The following is a 14,083-nucleotide window of genomic DNA, read 5'->3' as shown; positions in this document are numbered from 1 at the left end:
GTTTCCCATACCCCACCTGACTCAGGCAGCGCTGTGTGTAAACCCAGAGCTAGTTTGCAACCACTGGCAAAGGAGGGCGCAGGCTCCTGCCTGCTGAGGGCGGGCCCCCTCACTGGCTCCCTCAATGCTCAGGATGAGCCCATGGGCACCTCCTTTTGATCTGCAGTCACGGGGTGGCCTCCCCTTCTGCACCATTCCCCATAGGTTTTTGCATTTGACACACCCATCCAGGACCCTTAGGATACCCCTTAAAACAGAAGTGGGTGGCAGTGAACGCAGGACTCTGGTGCCCCAAGACAGCGCTGGCAGGTCATGAGAGTGGCAGTCACACCCTGCTGGGCCAGCGTCCCCTCCAGGACGCTGAACCCTGACAACGGCATCGTAAGGTACTGTGTCCCCACAGGGAAAGCCCCTAGGTCCAGGAACAGTGTGGAGAGTGGGGGCGCTGGGGGAGGGCTCCACTCCAGGGACCCACTCGGGAAATCTGCGTTGTTCCTCCCTACAACTTTAGGTTCCCTGGGTCTAGAGGGGACGCGGAGTTCCTCTGCATTGAGCTGTGGCCTCACCACACTTATTCTTCCTCCAGGGACACCGGCAGGCAAGAAGCTGAGTCATCACGCCAATAGGAAGGGGCAGGACACAACAGGGCTTTCTCAGCTGGGTAGCTCTTCATCCCACCTCACCCTTCGAACTAGGTGGTAAATGAGGCTCCGATCCCTGGGGAGAGGGGCTGGACAGCTCCTGAACACTTCCTCAGTCAACCCTGCACATGAAATCCCCACACCTGACAGCCTCTTCCCCACACTCTGGGTCCTCCTCCCCGCTCCACCATACCCTCCTGGGAAATCACGCCTATCTCCTCCCCACGAACACGGTCTGCCACCTAACCACCAAGGCCTGCCTCCAGCACCGCCCCCTCTCCCAGGAGCTGCAATGCTCCTTACCATTTCCCCATGTCCCATCCTGTCCCACTGCCACGGTGCCATCTGACCACGCCACCCCCTCATGCCGCATCCCCCACACACCACACCCACTGCTCTCACCTGGCCTTGTACTTGCCCTCAGCCCACCCCACCTCCCGTGGACTGTAGCTGCCTGCAGCTCCTCCTGTGGACACTCCACACCCGGCCGCTTCTAATGCAGCAGAAACCCCGGGAGACATCCCTGCGTCCTAATCCATCTTTATGGAGCCACAGCAAAAACCGAATCAACCACGCTGGGCTGTGAGCTCTGTGAAAGGAAGGTGCCTCTCCGACTGCTCCATAGGCACCCCAAGAAACAAAAATCTATATACAAATATATTCAGACGTTACAACCTATGAAACGAGTAAATTGGTAAACTTATACGATAAGGTATTTTGTATGTTTGTTCCATTACTGGTGGAACGAAGAACGCATTTTTATGCAGAACAGAAAGGGCGGGGTGGAGAACCTGGGGGCGTGACCTCCACACATACAGAGAGACATGCCTCAGAAGGGATCAGAGAGAGAGATGTCAAAATGGTGACTGGTACGGCCCCTGGGGGGAGGATCACAGGTGATAGTTTTTTCTTTACTTTTCCACTGCTCTCTCAAGTTAGTGAAATAAGTACAAACGACTGCACTTTGGTCACCATAAAGCAAGAATTTCCCGAGACCATCTTCTTCCGTCCCTCCAGGTCTCCTTCTGTGCGCCTCTCTCTCACACACCAGCGAAGGGTGTGGAAATGCAGGGCAGGGAGGGCTTCTCACTGGAGGGGGAGGGGGAGGTCCCAACCCTGTCCCCTCCTCCTCAATGAGGGCAGGCCCAACCTCATTGTCTCTGGGAAGCCATGCTCTCCTGTATGGAGACTGAGTAAGAGAACCACACTGCCTTCCAGCAGGGGCTCCTTCGGGGCTGGCAGCCCCATGGACCGCAGAGCATAGGCCAATGTCTAGAACCTACTGTCTGATGAACTGAATGGGGGGAAAAGCTGATTAAAAAAACTGGGGTGGGGGGGTTTATGGTGCCTGGGTGACTCAGTCGATTTGAGCATCCAACTTGTTTTTTTTTTTTAAGATTTTATTTATTTATTCGACAGACAGATCACAAGTAGGCAGAGAGGCAGGCAGAGAGAGCGGGGGAAGCAGGCTCCCCACCGGGCCTAAGCGCTTTCCTGACTGGTAAATATAGCCAAACCCGCCAGGGACAGCCCAGGACATGCGGTTCCCAGCGTGATATCCCCGCACAGAGCCGGCACGCCTCAGTCCATACCACGGGCATTTCCCCAAGACTTACCTTGCATGTCGTGCCCACCAGGGCTCCGTCCCGGCTCCAGACAACACCCTGCACCAGGTCCCCATGGGCCGCCAGCTCTGCAGAGAAGCAGCAAGGTTAGGAGGGGGTCCAAGGTCTCCCCACGCTGTCCCAGGCAATGGGGGCACCAGGTAAGTGGGCACAGGAGGGCCCAGCTCAGGTGCCCAGGGCGGAGGCAGCAGCTGCAAGCTCTCTCTTGAGTGGGAGGAGCAAGGCCAGCATCTTCCTCCACCATCTCCCTGCACTGCGCCTAGACTTCTTCCTTCAGCCCTGCCCACATCGGGCCACACTTCTACTCTAAAACCTTCTGAGCCTCCCTACCCTCACTCAGCCCAGCTCTCACGTCCCACCCAGACTAACGTCCAGTCTCTCACCAACACAGCCCGACTGAGTCACACCAGCTCGTGGCCAGGACACACACATTTCCACCCCAGGCCTCTGCTTGGGCCATCCTTGCTCCTCCCCCAGCATAACAGTTTTAAAATACGCCCACGAATTATGGGATGCTCGTTCTATTAGAGGTTGCACGGTCTCCCCACAAAAAGATGCTGGGATGCCTGGCTGGCGATGTTGGAAGAGCATGTGACTTCTTGGTCTCAGGGTTGGGAGTTCAAGCCCCACACTGGGTAGAGAGATTACTTAAAAATAAATAAATAAATAAAGTTAAAAGGAAAAAAAAAAAAGATGCTGACGTCCTAACCCTCAGCACCCATGCCGTACCTTTCTTTGAAAACAGTCTTTTTAGAAGATCAGCTTAAGCTGATATTGTTCAGGATGGGTCCTAGTCCAGTAGGACTGGTCCTCATGGAAAAGGAAACATGGATGCACAGTCAGACATGCACAGGGAAGAAGACAGGGAGAAGACACCACATACAAACCGAGGGATGCCTGGAGGGCCTGGGACAGACTCGCCCTCATTGCCCTCAGAAGGTGCCACCGTGCCCGGACCCCTGGGTTCCAGACTTCCACTCTCCAGACTGTGAGACAGGAAGTCTCTGTGACTTGAAGTCATCCAGGTTGTGGTGCTTTCATTACGGCAGCCCTCGGGCTCCAAGGCACACTCTCTTCCAAATGTGGAGCCCCATTTCCTCCCCCTTGAGTGGAGCCAGGCTTAGTAACTCGTTTCTACTGAAGACAGTCAAGAGCACATGGAGGCGTGTGACTTGCAAAGCTGGGCCATGGAAGGCACTGCCACTTCCTCCCTGCTCCCTGCCCCGTGGTGGTCCACCAGAGGCAGCCAGCCTCAGGCTGTGGCGGGGACTGAGATGTTCTCCTCATAGCCAGCACCATGTCTGCAAACCCTCTGAGAAGCGGAGCCTCCTGCCTCAGTCAAGTCTCCTGATGAGGAAGCCAATGTCTCAGTCACAACCTCGTAAGAGACCCTGAGCTGGGACCACCCAGCTGAGCAGCTCCCGAATCTCTGACCCTCAGAAACTGTGAGATAATAAATGTTCATAAATATTCTAAGCCTCTATGTTCTGGGATAATCGGTTCTGCGGCAGCAGATAACCACTCTGCCCGGGCTTCCTCCCCCGGGACTAACCCAGGCCCTGCTGCCCACGTGCTCCATGGGCTGGACCCCATTGTTTAACCTCATCTGTCACATGGGAATGGCAGCGGTGGCCTGTGGAACCACTGTTGGCAGGAAGGCCTAGCACTGTCCAGGGCTGAGAGTGCTCAAGACACAGCAGTTACAGCTGGGTGACCTCCTACTGACAGACTGCCTGGTGACCGTCCCCTCTGCTTCAAAGGCCAGACCGGTCTCCTGGATGGTGCCAGGAGCTGGGTAATTCACAGCGGCCCTCAGTTGCCCCCTTGGTCCCAGCCCCAGAGGTAGGGATCTCACCTCGGTGAGCCTGACCCATGCTGGATGCTCCCCAGACAGCCCTATAAGGCAAGGCTATCCTTTAGCTCTCGGAGCCCTGTGTCTTTGCCCTAAACAGGGCATGCGCGTATCAGGGCCTCGGCAGAAATGACACCGGGGCATCACCACAGAACGCTAGGCCTCTGCATGGGTCACGGGGTCACAACCATTCGCTGAGGAATCTGACCCAAAGCTGTCATCATCTGTGCTGGTCTGAATGTTTGTGTCCCCCCCACACTGAAGCCTAACTCCCGCTGGGACGGGGTCTGGAGGCAGGGCCTCAGAGAGGTGACCGGGTCACGAGGGTGGAGCCTCCTGAGCCACATCAGTGACCGTATAAGAGGTCCTGAGAGCCCCCTCATCCCTTCTGCCAGGTGAGGACAAAGCACTGGAACAGCCATCAGTGACCCGGAAGCAGGTTCTCACGAAACACCGAGTTGGCTGGCACCCTGACCTTGGACCTCCAGGCTCCAGAGCCACGAGCAATGAATTCCTGTTGTTTGTTTGTAAGGCACCCTGGCTGCGGGGGCAGCTTAGAGCAGCCAGACTTGGAACGCACCAAGACAGGCTCAGCCGTGAAAACCAGTGGAGAAGCTTCGGGGAAGGGGCTGCAAGACAGCAGAATCCTCGTCTGGCAGAGAGGCAGCCAGAAGTTTGCTTTCAAAATTGAACTGACATAACACTCAAGAAGCAACACTAAGAAAGGTACTTGGGCATAGGGAGGAAAAACAATTTCACGAAATGAAAATACATGCCTACAGGAAGTGGGACGGAGCATTTGGGATACGTCTGCTAGACTCTCACCACCTTTCCTATCACTGACACACGAGCCGTTAACACGTATCCTGGAATTCACGTTAAGGAACACAGAGGGCGACAGCATGCCGTCCGGACGGGGGCTGCCCGGGGAGGGCGGCCAGTGCGGCCTGTACCTGTGAGGGGCTGCTGCTTGACCACGTCCCAGAGCTTCACGGCCGTGCCCGCTGCGCTCACCAGGACGCCGTCAGCGGTGGGATGGAACTGCAGCCCATCCACCTGCACGGGTTCCGGGCCCAGCACCAGTCCAGGCACCGAGGGCAGCGCCTGGCCAGTGGCAGGCAGGCGCCACAGCTTCACCTGCGGGAAGGAGGAAGTCCGTGAGCCCAGGCGGTGGTACTTGGGCACAGGAACCGTGTATCCCATGAGAAGACAAGGTAATCCAGCCCAAGATTGCAGCATGTCATCAGGGGTGTCGGTGCGGGGAGGGGCAGAGACACGGGGCAGGGGCTCTGGTCCATCCCTTCCAGTGTCCCACACCACCCCATCCCTGCTCTCCTCAGGCAGCCCAGCAACGGGACAGCAAGTCAGGGCCACAGCTCCTGCCAAAGTCACGGGAGCATGCTGGAGCCAGTGTAGGCTGAGGAACTGAGGATCTGGGCTAACCCAGCTCTGGAGGCCTGTGCAGGAGCCAAGGGCCCTGGAGGGTACTGGGAGGGACATCAAGCAGCTCATCCAGCAGGTCCACTCACCGTCCTGTCAGCTGAACCCGTGGCCAGGAGGAAGTCATCAAAGGGAGAGAAGTCCAAGTCTGTGACCAGGTCTGCAGGAAAGCAATGGCTGACACAGGCCTGGCGAGAACTTCCCAGAACTTCGGTTCCAGCCCAATAGGATATCTCCCCAAGGTGAGGAACCACAGCCCGGGATTTCAGAGGTGGGGACAACTCCGCCCACATGGCGGCAGGCTGAAAGTCCACGAGGAAAGTCACACTGGAAATTCCCGCCTGTGATACACATCCCCCAGGATAGGCAAAGAGGCCCTGGCATCAGGATGTCAGCACGAAGCTCCTCAAAACCCCAAGCACCTGCATTTGCCCCAGATCCAGAGCCCAGTGCAGGGCCCGGCCCGCAAACGTGTGAAAGAATGCGAGTGTCAACCCACGAGGGATTCACGAGATGGACAGACACCACCCAGCCCTGACAGACCCTCAGCACCGCCCCAGCGAGACACACACGCGTCTCTGCAGACAGAACAAGAGGTGGGCTGAGTGCGGGGCCTCTCAGGTCAGGGTTCAGGGCAGCTTCATGGAGGAGATGCAGGGAGCCCTGAAGAACATGCAGGACTAGAACAGGTCAGAACATCAGGGAAGCCGGCATCTGGGTGACACGTGCAAGCTTGGAGTTCTCTGCCCCTCGAGACTGCACCGGGGGGGTGGGGGGCCACAGAAGCGACTGGCTTCTCTCTTAAGGGAATTAAACCAGGAATTGGGAGGCCTCGTGACAGGGTGCCTCAGGGACTGGCCTGGGTGGGGTGGAGGGCAGCCAGCCGGGAGGGAGCCTTCGGCTCCCGTGCCAGGACTCTCCGCAGGCCTGCATGTCCAGCTGCTCCTTCGGTTTTGGAAATTCCCCAGGCCTTCAGCTCTAGAAGCTCTCCTCTAAATCCCTTTTTGGCCAAAGCAAGCTGGAGTTGGTCTCAGTTCTTTGCAACCCAAGAACCAGAGCTGCTCACCTCTGGAAGGCCAGGAGGGGGAGACAGGGACACACAGAGTGAGCCACAGCCCTGAGGGGAAACCCCCATTTCCTGAATCTCAGGAGGAGGGTGAGGAGGTCAGGGCTCAGTGTGGGGGGTGGCAGGGAACTATGAGCATTCTGGCCAGGCTTGCGTCCCCAGAGGAAGGAGCGGAGCGATTATCTCTGCAGCCTGCCTCCACTGGGGGTCAAGCAAGTCTGTGTTCCTCTCGGGCCACAGCCAGACTCCAGGCATCCCAGCCAGAACAGAAAAGAGAAGGGGCAGATGAAGACAGGCACCCCTTGGGACAGCCCTGGTCTGGATACCTGGAAGCCCTGCCACCCTGACTGTGAGGTCTGCACGGGACAGGGCAGGGCAGGGCCCAGCTGGGTGCCGCAGCCAGCATGAGCAAGCTGGCGTCCCCAAGGGAACAAGAACCAGGGACATGGTCAATCTGAGTACTCAGCTGGCTGGCAGGCCTGTGTCCTTTGCATGCATTTATCTCATCAAATCCTCACAGCGACCCCTCAGGATGGCCCTGTGGTGTGATCCCAACAGGGGGGATGAGGACGTGAGCACAGAAGGGGTTTAAGTAACTTGCCCAGAGCCACACATCTAAGAAAGGACAAGGCTGGGCGGTCAGTCTGGTTTCAGAACCTATTCCCTCAGCACAGCACTACACTACCCTTCCCAGGTTGGAGCAAGTCCCCAGCCACCCCACAGCCCAGACCACAGGAACACTCTGAAACACCTCCCAGCCCCCTGCTGCCTGGGCAGCTGGGCTGAAGGGCACCTGGCCCTGAGCCAGGAGGCAGAAGGCACCCCCGAAAGGCAGGGGAGCAACAAGAGGCCAGCCCACCGCACTCTCCCCCCTACTGGTGGCACCTTGGAGGGCAGACTGGTGCCTGCTGCTTCGAAGGCAGGTTCTGAGGAACTAGAGGTGCCCCCCATGCAGCGTTCCAGCAAGGCTGTGAATAGCTGAGGCCACAGGGAGCTACACCTGATCAAAAGAGGCCTGGTCCAGCTTCTCCTCAAAGGCCCCCCAGTAATGGGGCTCGTTACCCAGCAGGCACCAGCAACCTGGGGCAGCTCCCTGAGGGGTAACATGCATCAAGAATACAGGGCTCAGGGCCGCCTGAGTGGCTCAGTTGTTAGGTGTCTGCCTTCGACTCAGTTCATGATCCCAGGGTCCTGGGATGGAGCCCCGCATTGGGCTCCCTGCTCCCCAGGAAGTCTGCTTCTCGGCTGCTTGCCACTTCCCATGCTTGTGCTCTCGCTTTCTCTCTGTCAAATAAATAAATCTTTAAAAAATAACAAAAACTTTCTTCAGGAAGGTGTAAGAATGGATGAGAAAGCAGACTCTTGCCATGCATTACAACAAAGATGAATCTCAGAAGGTTATGCTAAGTGAAAGAAGCCAGATTTGAGAGACTCCACGCAGTATGATTCCATTTATGAGAAGCATCCAGAAAAGGCCGGGCCGTAGAGCAAAAGCTGGCAAACGTTTGCTGCAAAGGGTGAGGCGGTGAATACTTAAGGGCTTGGGGGCCATATGGTCTCCGTCACACCTCCTCAACTCTGTGGTTGCTGAGAGAAAGCAGTCACAGGCTGAATGCCAATGAAGAGGGTGGCTGTGTCCCCAAAAACGCTATTTACAAAGACAGGCAGCTAGCCAGACTTGGCCGTGACAGTAGCTCAGAGACTCTGGCCACAAAGCCAGAAAGTAGATCAGCTGGAGCCCAGGGCTTCGGAGCCGGAGGTGGAAACGGATTAACCGCAAAGGGGCAGGAAGATCCTCTGGGGAATCGTTCTAAAATTGGGTTTTGGATGCCCAATTCTGTCACTTCCATAAGAGTCATGGAGCTCCTCACTCAAAACAAGTCACATCAATGGTACGTAAACGATGCCTCAATAAAGTCGTGAAAGGCTTTCAGAAAGAACGAGATGAGAAAGTGTAGATATCGTGTTTAGCACACCGAGGGCTCTCAACCAGGCTTCACCACGGTTACTTAATTGGCCTCTGTCCTCATCAGCTGGACCCCGACACTGAGCCGCACACTCAGACTGGGGACCTAGGGCCAGCCCTCTTCCTTCCCCCCAGGCAGCCTAGCAGGGGCAGGAATGCAAGCCAAAGGGGCTGGCCTGCAGCCGTAGCAGCAGCTGGACAGGGAGCGAAGAGGCAGCTGGGCCAGGGCTGCCGCAGCCCAGGGAGAGCGAGCTGTTCCCTCGGAGCGGGCGGGCTGCCAGGTGGGCTGCCAGTTGCCCCCAGAAGCAGCTGTGGCTCACAAAAGCTCTCTTTGTGAGGCCCCATCTCCAGCCCTGAAGCACGGACAGCCCCCTCCTAGAAGGGTGTTGAGCAGCCTGGCTGAGGAGGAGGCCTGGTGGTGAGGGGTGGTCTGCTGGGCTCCAGTAGAAGACGCAGGGCTAAGAACCCCAGAGGGTTGAGTCTGCCACAGTGCACTCCACGGCATCAGCCTGGAGCCTGGTGCTGGCCGGGCCCGTCCCCGTCCTCTCAGGTGGGCAACCTGGAGCACTCAGGTTCCCCTCTCTCTGCCCAAGTGGAATTCTCAACCAGGACCCAGCGTTCCAATATGGACACTGTACAAAGGCAGAGCAAGGTATAGTAGGAGGGACCTCTCCAATCATGGGACTGTGGCTTCAGGTGAGTATGAGTCCCTGCACCCAGGGAGGGAGGAGCAAGTTCTAGACTTTTTTGATCCAGTCTCCACTCACCTGAATGGCAGCCGAGGTAGGTCACGTGTCTCTTGTCCTCTCCTTGGCCTTCCAAAGGCACGATGCCCAGCACACCTGTCAAACACATGTGGGCTTCTGACTTCAGTCCTAATGGGAACTGTCTGCTGCCCAGGGCACCCAGAGGACAGGAGACCCAAAAGCTCAGCCTTAGACCTTCCCAGAGCCTCCACTAATCATAAGACAATATCCCCCTGGACACAGTGATTGATCCAAGATTATTTTCTTTTCCTATGAAAGAACATGTGACATCAGATGTTCAGAACATATTGAAGAGATTGTCTCTTTTTCACATTGTAGGTCATATGGGATCAGCTTAGGGCCACCAGTGGCCAATTTCCCCAGCTTTACTTGAGAAAGAAGCCATCATCCAAGGGCAGCAGAGCTCAAGAATAGGACACAGGTCAGGGCCGATGGCATGTGTGAGCCTCTGGATACGGCTCTGCCCAAAGCCTCTGCATGTCTTATTTACAGCAGCCAAAGAACTATCTGAATTTTGTTTAACTCAGTTTGATGTCCAAGTCATCACTAGTGACCAAAAAGTCCCAACTAACATAGGGGAGCTTTTCAAATCTTGGTGTTCCTATTGACTCCAGACAATCCCAGACCCCCAGATAAGGAATGGCTAGCATATGGGGATAGCTGAAAACGAAGAGGATAGTCCTCTCCTTGTCATCCCGGCCAATCTGTTAAAAACCATAACCTGGGACGCCTGGGTAACACGGTCAGTTAAGCATCTGACGTTTGGTTTCGGCTCTGGTCATGATCTCAGGGTCCTGGGATTGAGCTCCATGTTGGACACCATGCTCAGTGTGGAATCTGCTTGACATTCTCTCTCTCCTTCTCCATCTCCCCCTCCCACTCATACTGTCTGTCTCACTCAAATAAATTTAAAAAACAAAAACAAAAACAAAAACCACAGGCATTGTAGTTTATACAAAGTATGCGTATATAACCGCATCAAAATCAATCCATTTCTGCACACTGACCACTTTGTAGGGGTCTAAGGACCTGCAGGGTGTTGACCTCTGACCCCCACAAGGAGTCTTCAAGCCTCCAGTCTGAAATGAGCCTGCCCTTCCTCCCCATCCTTATTAGGCTGACAATATCTAAATGTCCATCCACATCCATGTCCAGCTTCCTACCTGGACGGTCAGAGTTAAATGCAATCAAATGACAGCTGGATTTGATCTGGTTCCCACATGAGGGTGTGGTTCCTGCTCGAATGTCACTGATCCAGGTCTGAAAATAAAGAAAAGAATTGTGACAGCCAGGTCTCTGCTCATAACTAAGGCAGGGGCTGCACAATTAGAAATGCATTTCTTTGGATCTAACCCTGTGCCCACTCACATACTCCCTTAGGATATGCAAAATATTACTGAAATGATAACCTCAATCACAGCGGAGTAATTTGGTCTATTAAATCAGTTCTCTGATAAGGGGGAGAAGACTGTCAGAAGGGAAGCTCTGCATAAATGTAGTCAAGAGGCCAGGGGTTATTCCTGTTAAAAGGGAGAGAGAAAAGCAGAGAAAGCAGAAGTGAGCACCTAAAACAGAAGACAGACTCAACTTCCTCCAGGGCATGACCAAAGGCCTCCCCCAAGCACAGGGGTCTCCTTGCAAGCCCCAGGAGAAAACACTCAAGCTCAGAAAGGGGAAGAATCAAGGCCTCTCCACAAGGTCTCACAGAAAGGTGAACATTGCACCCCCAAGAGAAGGCAATAATGTTAAAACCCCCACATACAGAAGGCAAAGGAGTCGTTCTGAAACTAAAGATCAGCAAGGTCTAAATGTTTTCTCTGTTGGTATCAAAGCACTGCATGACACTCATCTCGGCCACCTGAAAACTGAACACCCTTGTTTCCCAACCTACCCACCCACAGTGCACCAGAAACCGCCTCTCCCATGCAAGTTTCTATTTCAATTTTTACCTGGGTTATCATCTTGCATTATTTCATGTTTACTGTACAAACAGAGTGATAGGAAATACCTTTAAAAGGAGAACAGATCACCTGTCCTCCCATCTCCCTACCCTAAACTATTTAAACCTTTCTCTGTAATCCCTGGTCCCATGCTCATCTGTTTACTTTGCTGGACTATGGCCTACCTGGGACAAGCCCCAAAGCCCACTGAGTATACTCCAGACCCATAAAGGAGTGCTTACTGCATGCAGAAGGACGGTATATTAATGCAAATCTGAGCACCTCTCCACCCCTTGCTTTGCTTTCAACCTTTTAGTACAATGGTTCCCCACTGCATTCAGAAACAACCCAACTTCTTCCTGTGGCCCTTGAACTCTACAGGACTGCTCTGGACCATCTGACAGCCTGCTTCCCCATCACTGCTCTCCATCCACCCTGGCCCACTTTCCAGGCTCCTTCCCACCCCACTCTTTTTTTTTTTTTTTTTTTTTTAAGATTTTTTATTTATTATTTATTTGACAGAGAGAGAAATCACAAGTAGGCGGAGAGTCAGGCAGAGAGAGAGAGAAGCAGGCTTCCGCTGAGCAAAGAGCCCGATGCAGGGCTCGATCCCAGGAAACTGAGATCATGACCTGAGCCGAAGGCAGTGGCTTAATCCACTGAGCCACCCAGGCGCCCCTTCCCACCCCACTCTTCTCACAGCTGGCTGCTTCTCACCCTCCTGGCCTCAGCTTAAATGTCACCTTCTTCCCTGGAGCCTTCCCTGACTACTGTATGGAGATTAACCTCCACGTGGCCATTCATCTCCATCTCCATCCCGGCCCTTCCTGTGTGTTCTTTGGGGCACTTACTAAAACTTGCAGCGCCCTTGCAGGCATGTCTGCTTGCTGGATGTCTCCCTCACAAGACAGTTAGCAGTAGAGAGGAAGTCAAGTGCTGTGGTGTTCACAGTTGTGGTTCCAGGAGCACACGGAAGTACAGAGGAAATACTGTCCAGAGGATGAAAACTGGGCTTCTGCCCCAGTACCCTGCTGTGCGTTTGCTCCTGATGGGGTTACTAGAGGTCAGCTCCTAAGCCTTCCAAATAATACTGGGAGCAGCAGAGCAGGACTGGCATCATCACCTCTGAAGCACACCCCTCATGAGGCCGGCTGCCGTTCCGGGGGGTCCGAGGCGCCCCAACACCTGGCTCAGCTCTTCCTCTGGGCTCAACCTCCTCGGGCTTCCCCAGACCCCACCCAACCCTGGCAGCATCACCCCAGTAAGAGAAGAGCTGCTCTTGCGCCAGCCCTGAGAGAAGGAAGCGCCGGCGGAAACCCGAGGGAGGGGCGCGCCTCTGACTGAGGGGCTCCCGCTCTTCGGCTGACACACCCGGACTCGTCAAGGCCAGCGGAGAGAGCGGCATCTCTCCCGTACCCAAGCACCGGGAAGGGCCGACCGGGGCGGCAGGGAGGAGCTGGTGCCAGCAGCGCCCGAGCCGCGGTCCCCGGCGAGGCCGACCGGAAGCCGAGAAGGCAGGCAGCCTTGCAGGCCTCAGGCCTCGGCGCGGCTGGGCGGGCTACACCGCTTCGGGGGTCCCGGGGCGAGGCGGGCGAGCCCGGGGACCGCGGCGCTCACGGAGCGGTCAGAGAGGGACCCGGCCAGGGATCGCCTGATTCTGTCCTCCGAGTGCGACGAAATAGCCGGGCCCGGGCCTGAAGGGGGCGCCCCCGGGCAGACGGGCTCAGGGGTCCCCGAGCGGGGTCCAGGGTAGGGGGAGGGGCGCAGGGACCCGAGGGCAGGGCTTACCTCGCGGCGGGATGGCCGGGCCTCCGTGTGTCGGAACTTGGACACCTTGAAGCGGCTCATGGCGACGAGGACGGCGGCGGGTGCAGCTTCGAGGACCCGGGCGTCGGCTCTCAGGTGCACGGACAGCAGCCGCGACTCCCGCCGCCTCCGGCCCCACCCGCTCGCGGCCGCTCGCGGCCACGCCCAGGCACGCCCCCGGCCAATCCCAGCCCGCTCCGGCCCACCGGGCTCCGCCCCGGGCATTTCTCCCCCGGCGGGAGCGCCGCCGACCCCGCCCCGCAACCAATCGCCGCGAGGCCGCCAGGCGGGGCCACGCCCCAATGCCGGCGTGCTGGCCGCGCGGGCGGGGAGGTCACGTGCGGCGCGCTGTCCGCCCCCGACCTCGCGGGGCGCGCGCGGGGGCTGGGGGCACAATCCCGGTTTTTTTTTTTTTTTTTTTTTTTTAAAGATTTTATTTATTTATTTGACAGAGAGAAATCACAAGTAGATGGAGAGGCAGGCAGAGAGAGAGAGAGAGGGAAGCAGGCTCCCGAGAGCCCGATGCGGGACTCGATCCCAGGACCCCGAGATCATGACCTGAGCCGAAGGCAGCGGCTTAACCCACTGAGCCACCCAGGCGCCCACAATCCCGGTTTTGTAGTCGGGAATTTTTCCGGAGGGCGGCTCTCCAGCGTCCCGGGCTCGGCCTACGCCGGGCAGAGAAGGGGCAGAAGTAGACTAGCTCCATTTCGGACACAGAGACCACGCTCAGGACAGAGGAGCCGCTGGCCGTGGTCACACAGATAGCGGGTGGCTGCGGGGAAAGGAAGGGGAGCTCAGGTCTGACGCACATCCCTATCGCTGGGCTTACTCCAGCGCCTCCGCATCCCACTCCTCCTGCTTAGGCCAGGTGGACTGAGGGCAAGGGCGCGGCCTTCAGCATCCCCGCATTAGGGCATGTCTTGGCGCAGGCCTTGGGCGCCATAGGGCAGGACTGACACCTGCAATGAAAGCAAGTA

General features: G+C 56.5%; 1 protein-coding gene across 2 annotated transcripts in view; it reads right to left on the bottom strand.

The window, feature by feature from the left end:
• Window positions 1-13,261, bottom strand: part of LOC131819867 (mitochondrial import inner membrane translocase subunit TIM16) — a 64,170-nt gene extending 50,909 nt beyond the window's left edge. The window contains exons 1-6 of one of the 2 annotated variants that reach the window (XM_059155264.1): window positions 13,086-13,261; window positions 10,521-10,617; window positions 9,358-9,432; window positions 5,648-5,718; window positions 5,072-5,255; window positions 2,258-2,334 (exon numbers count right to left, since the gene is read on the bottom strand). In XM_059155264.1, coding sequence (XP_059011247.1) covers window positions 2,258-2,334; window positions 5,072-5,255; window positions 5,648-5,718; window positions 9,358-9,432; window positions 10,521-10,617; window positions 13,086-13,145 — 564 coding nt within the window. In that variant the 5' untranslated portion in view covers window positions 13,146-13,261. The remainder of the gene's footprint in view (window positions 1-2,257; window positions 2,335-5,071; window positions 5,256-5,647; window positions 5,719-9,357; window positions 9,433-10,520; window positions 10,618-13,085) is intronic. The other variant, XM_059155266.1, reaches the window with a different exon arrangement.
• Between the last annotated feature and the right edge of the window lie 822 nt (window positions 13,262-14,083).

Source organism: Mustela lutreola, chromosome 17, assembly GCF_030435805.1.
Source record: "Mustela lutreola isolate mMusLut2 chromosome 17, mMusLut2.pri, whole genome shotgun sequence".
Lineage (NCBI taxonomy): Eukaryota > Metazoa > Chordata > Mammalia > Carnivora > Mustelidae > Mustela > Mustela lutreola.
Note: the sequence above shows the minus strand (reverse complement) of the source record. Positions and strands in the feature narration are given on the sequence as shown.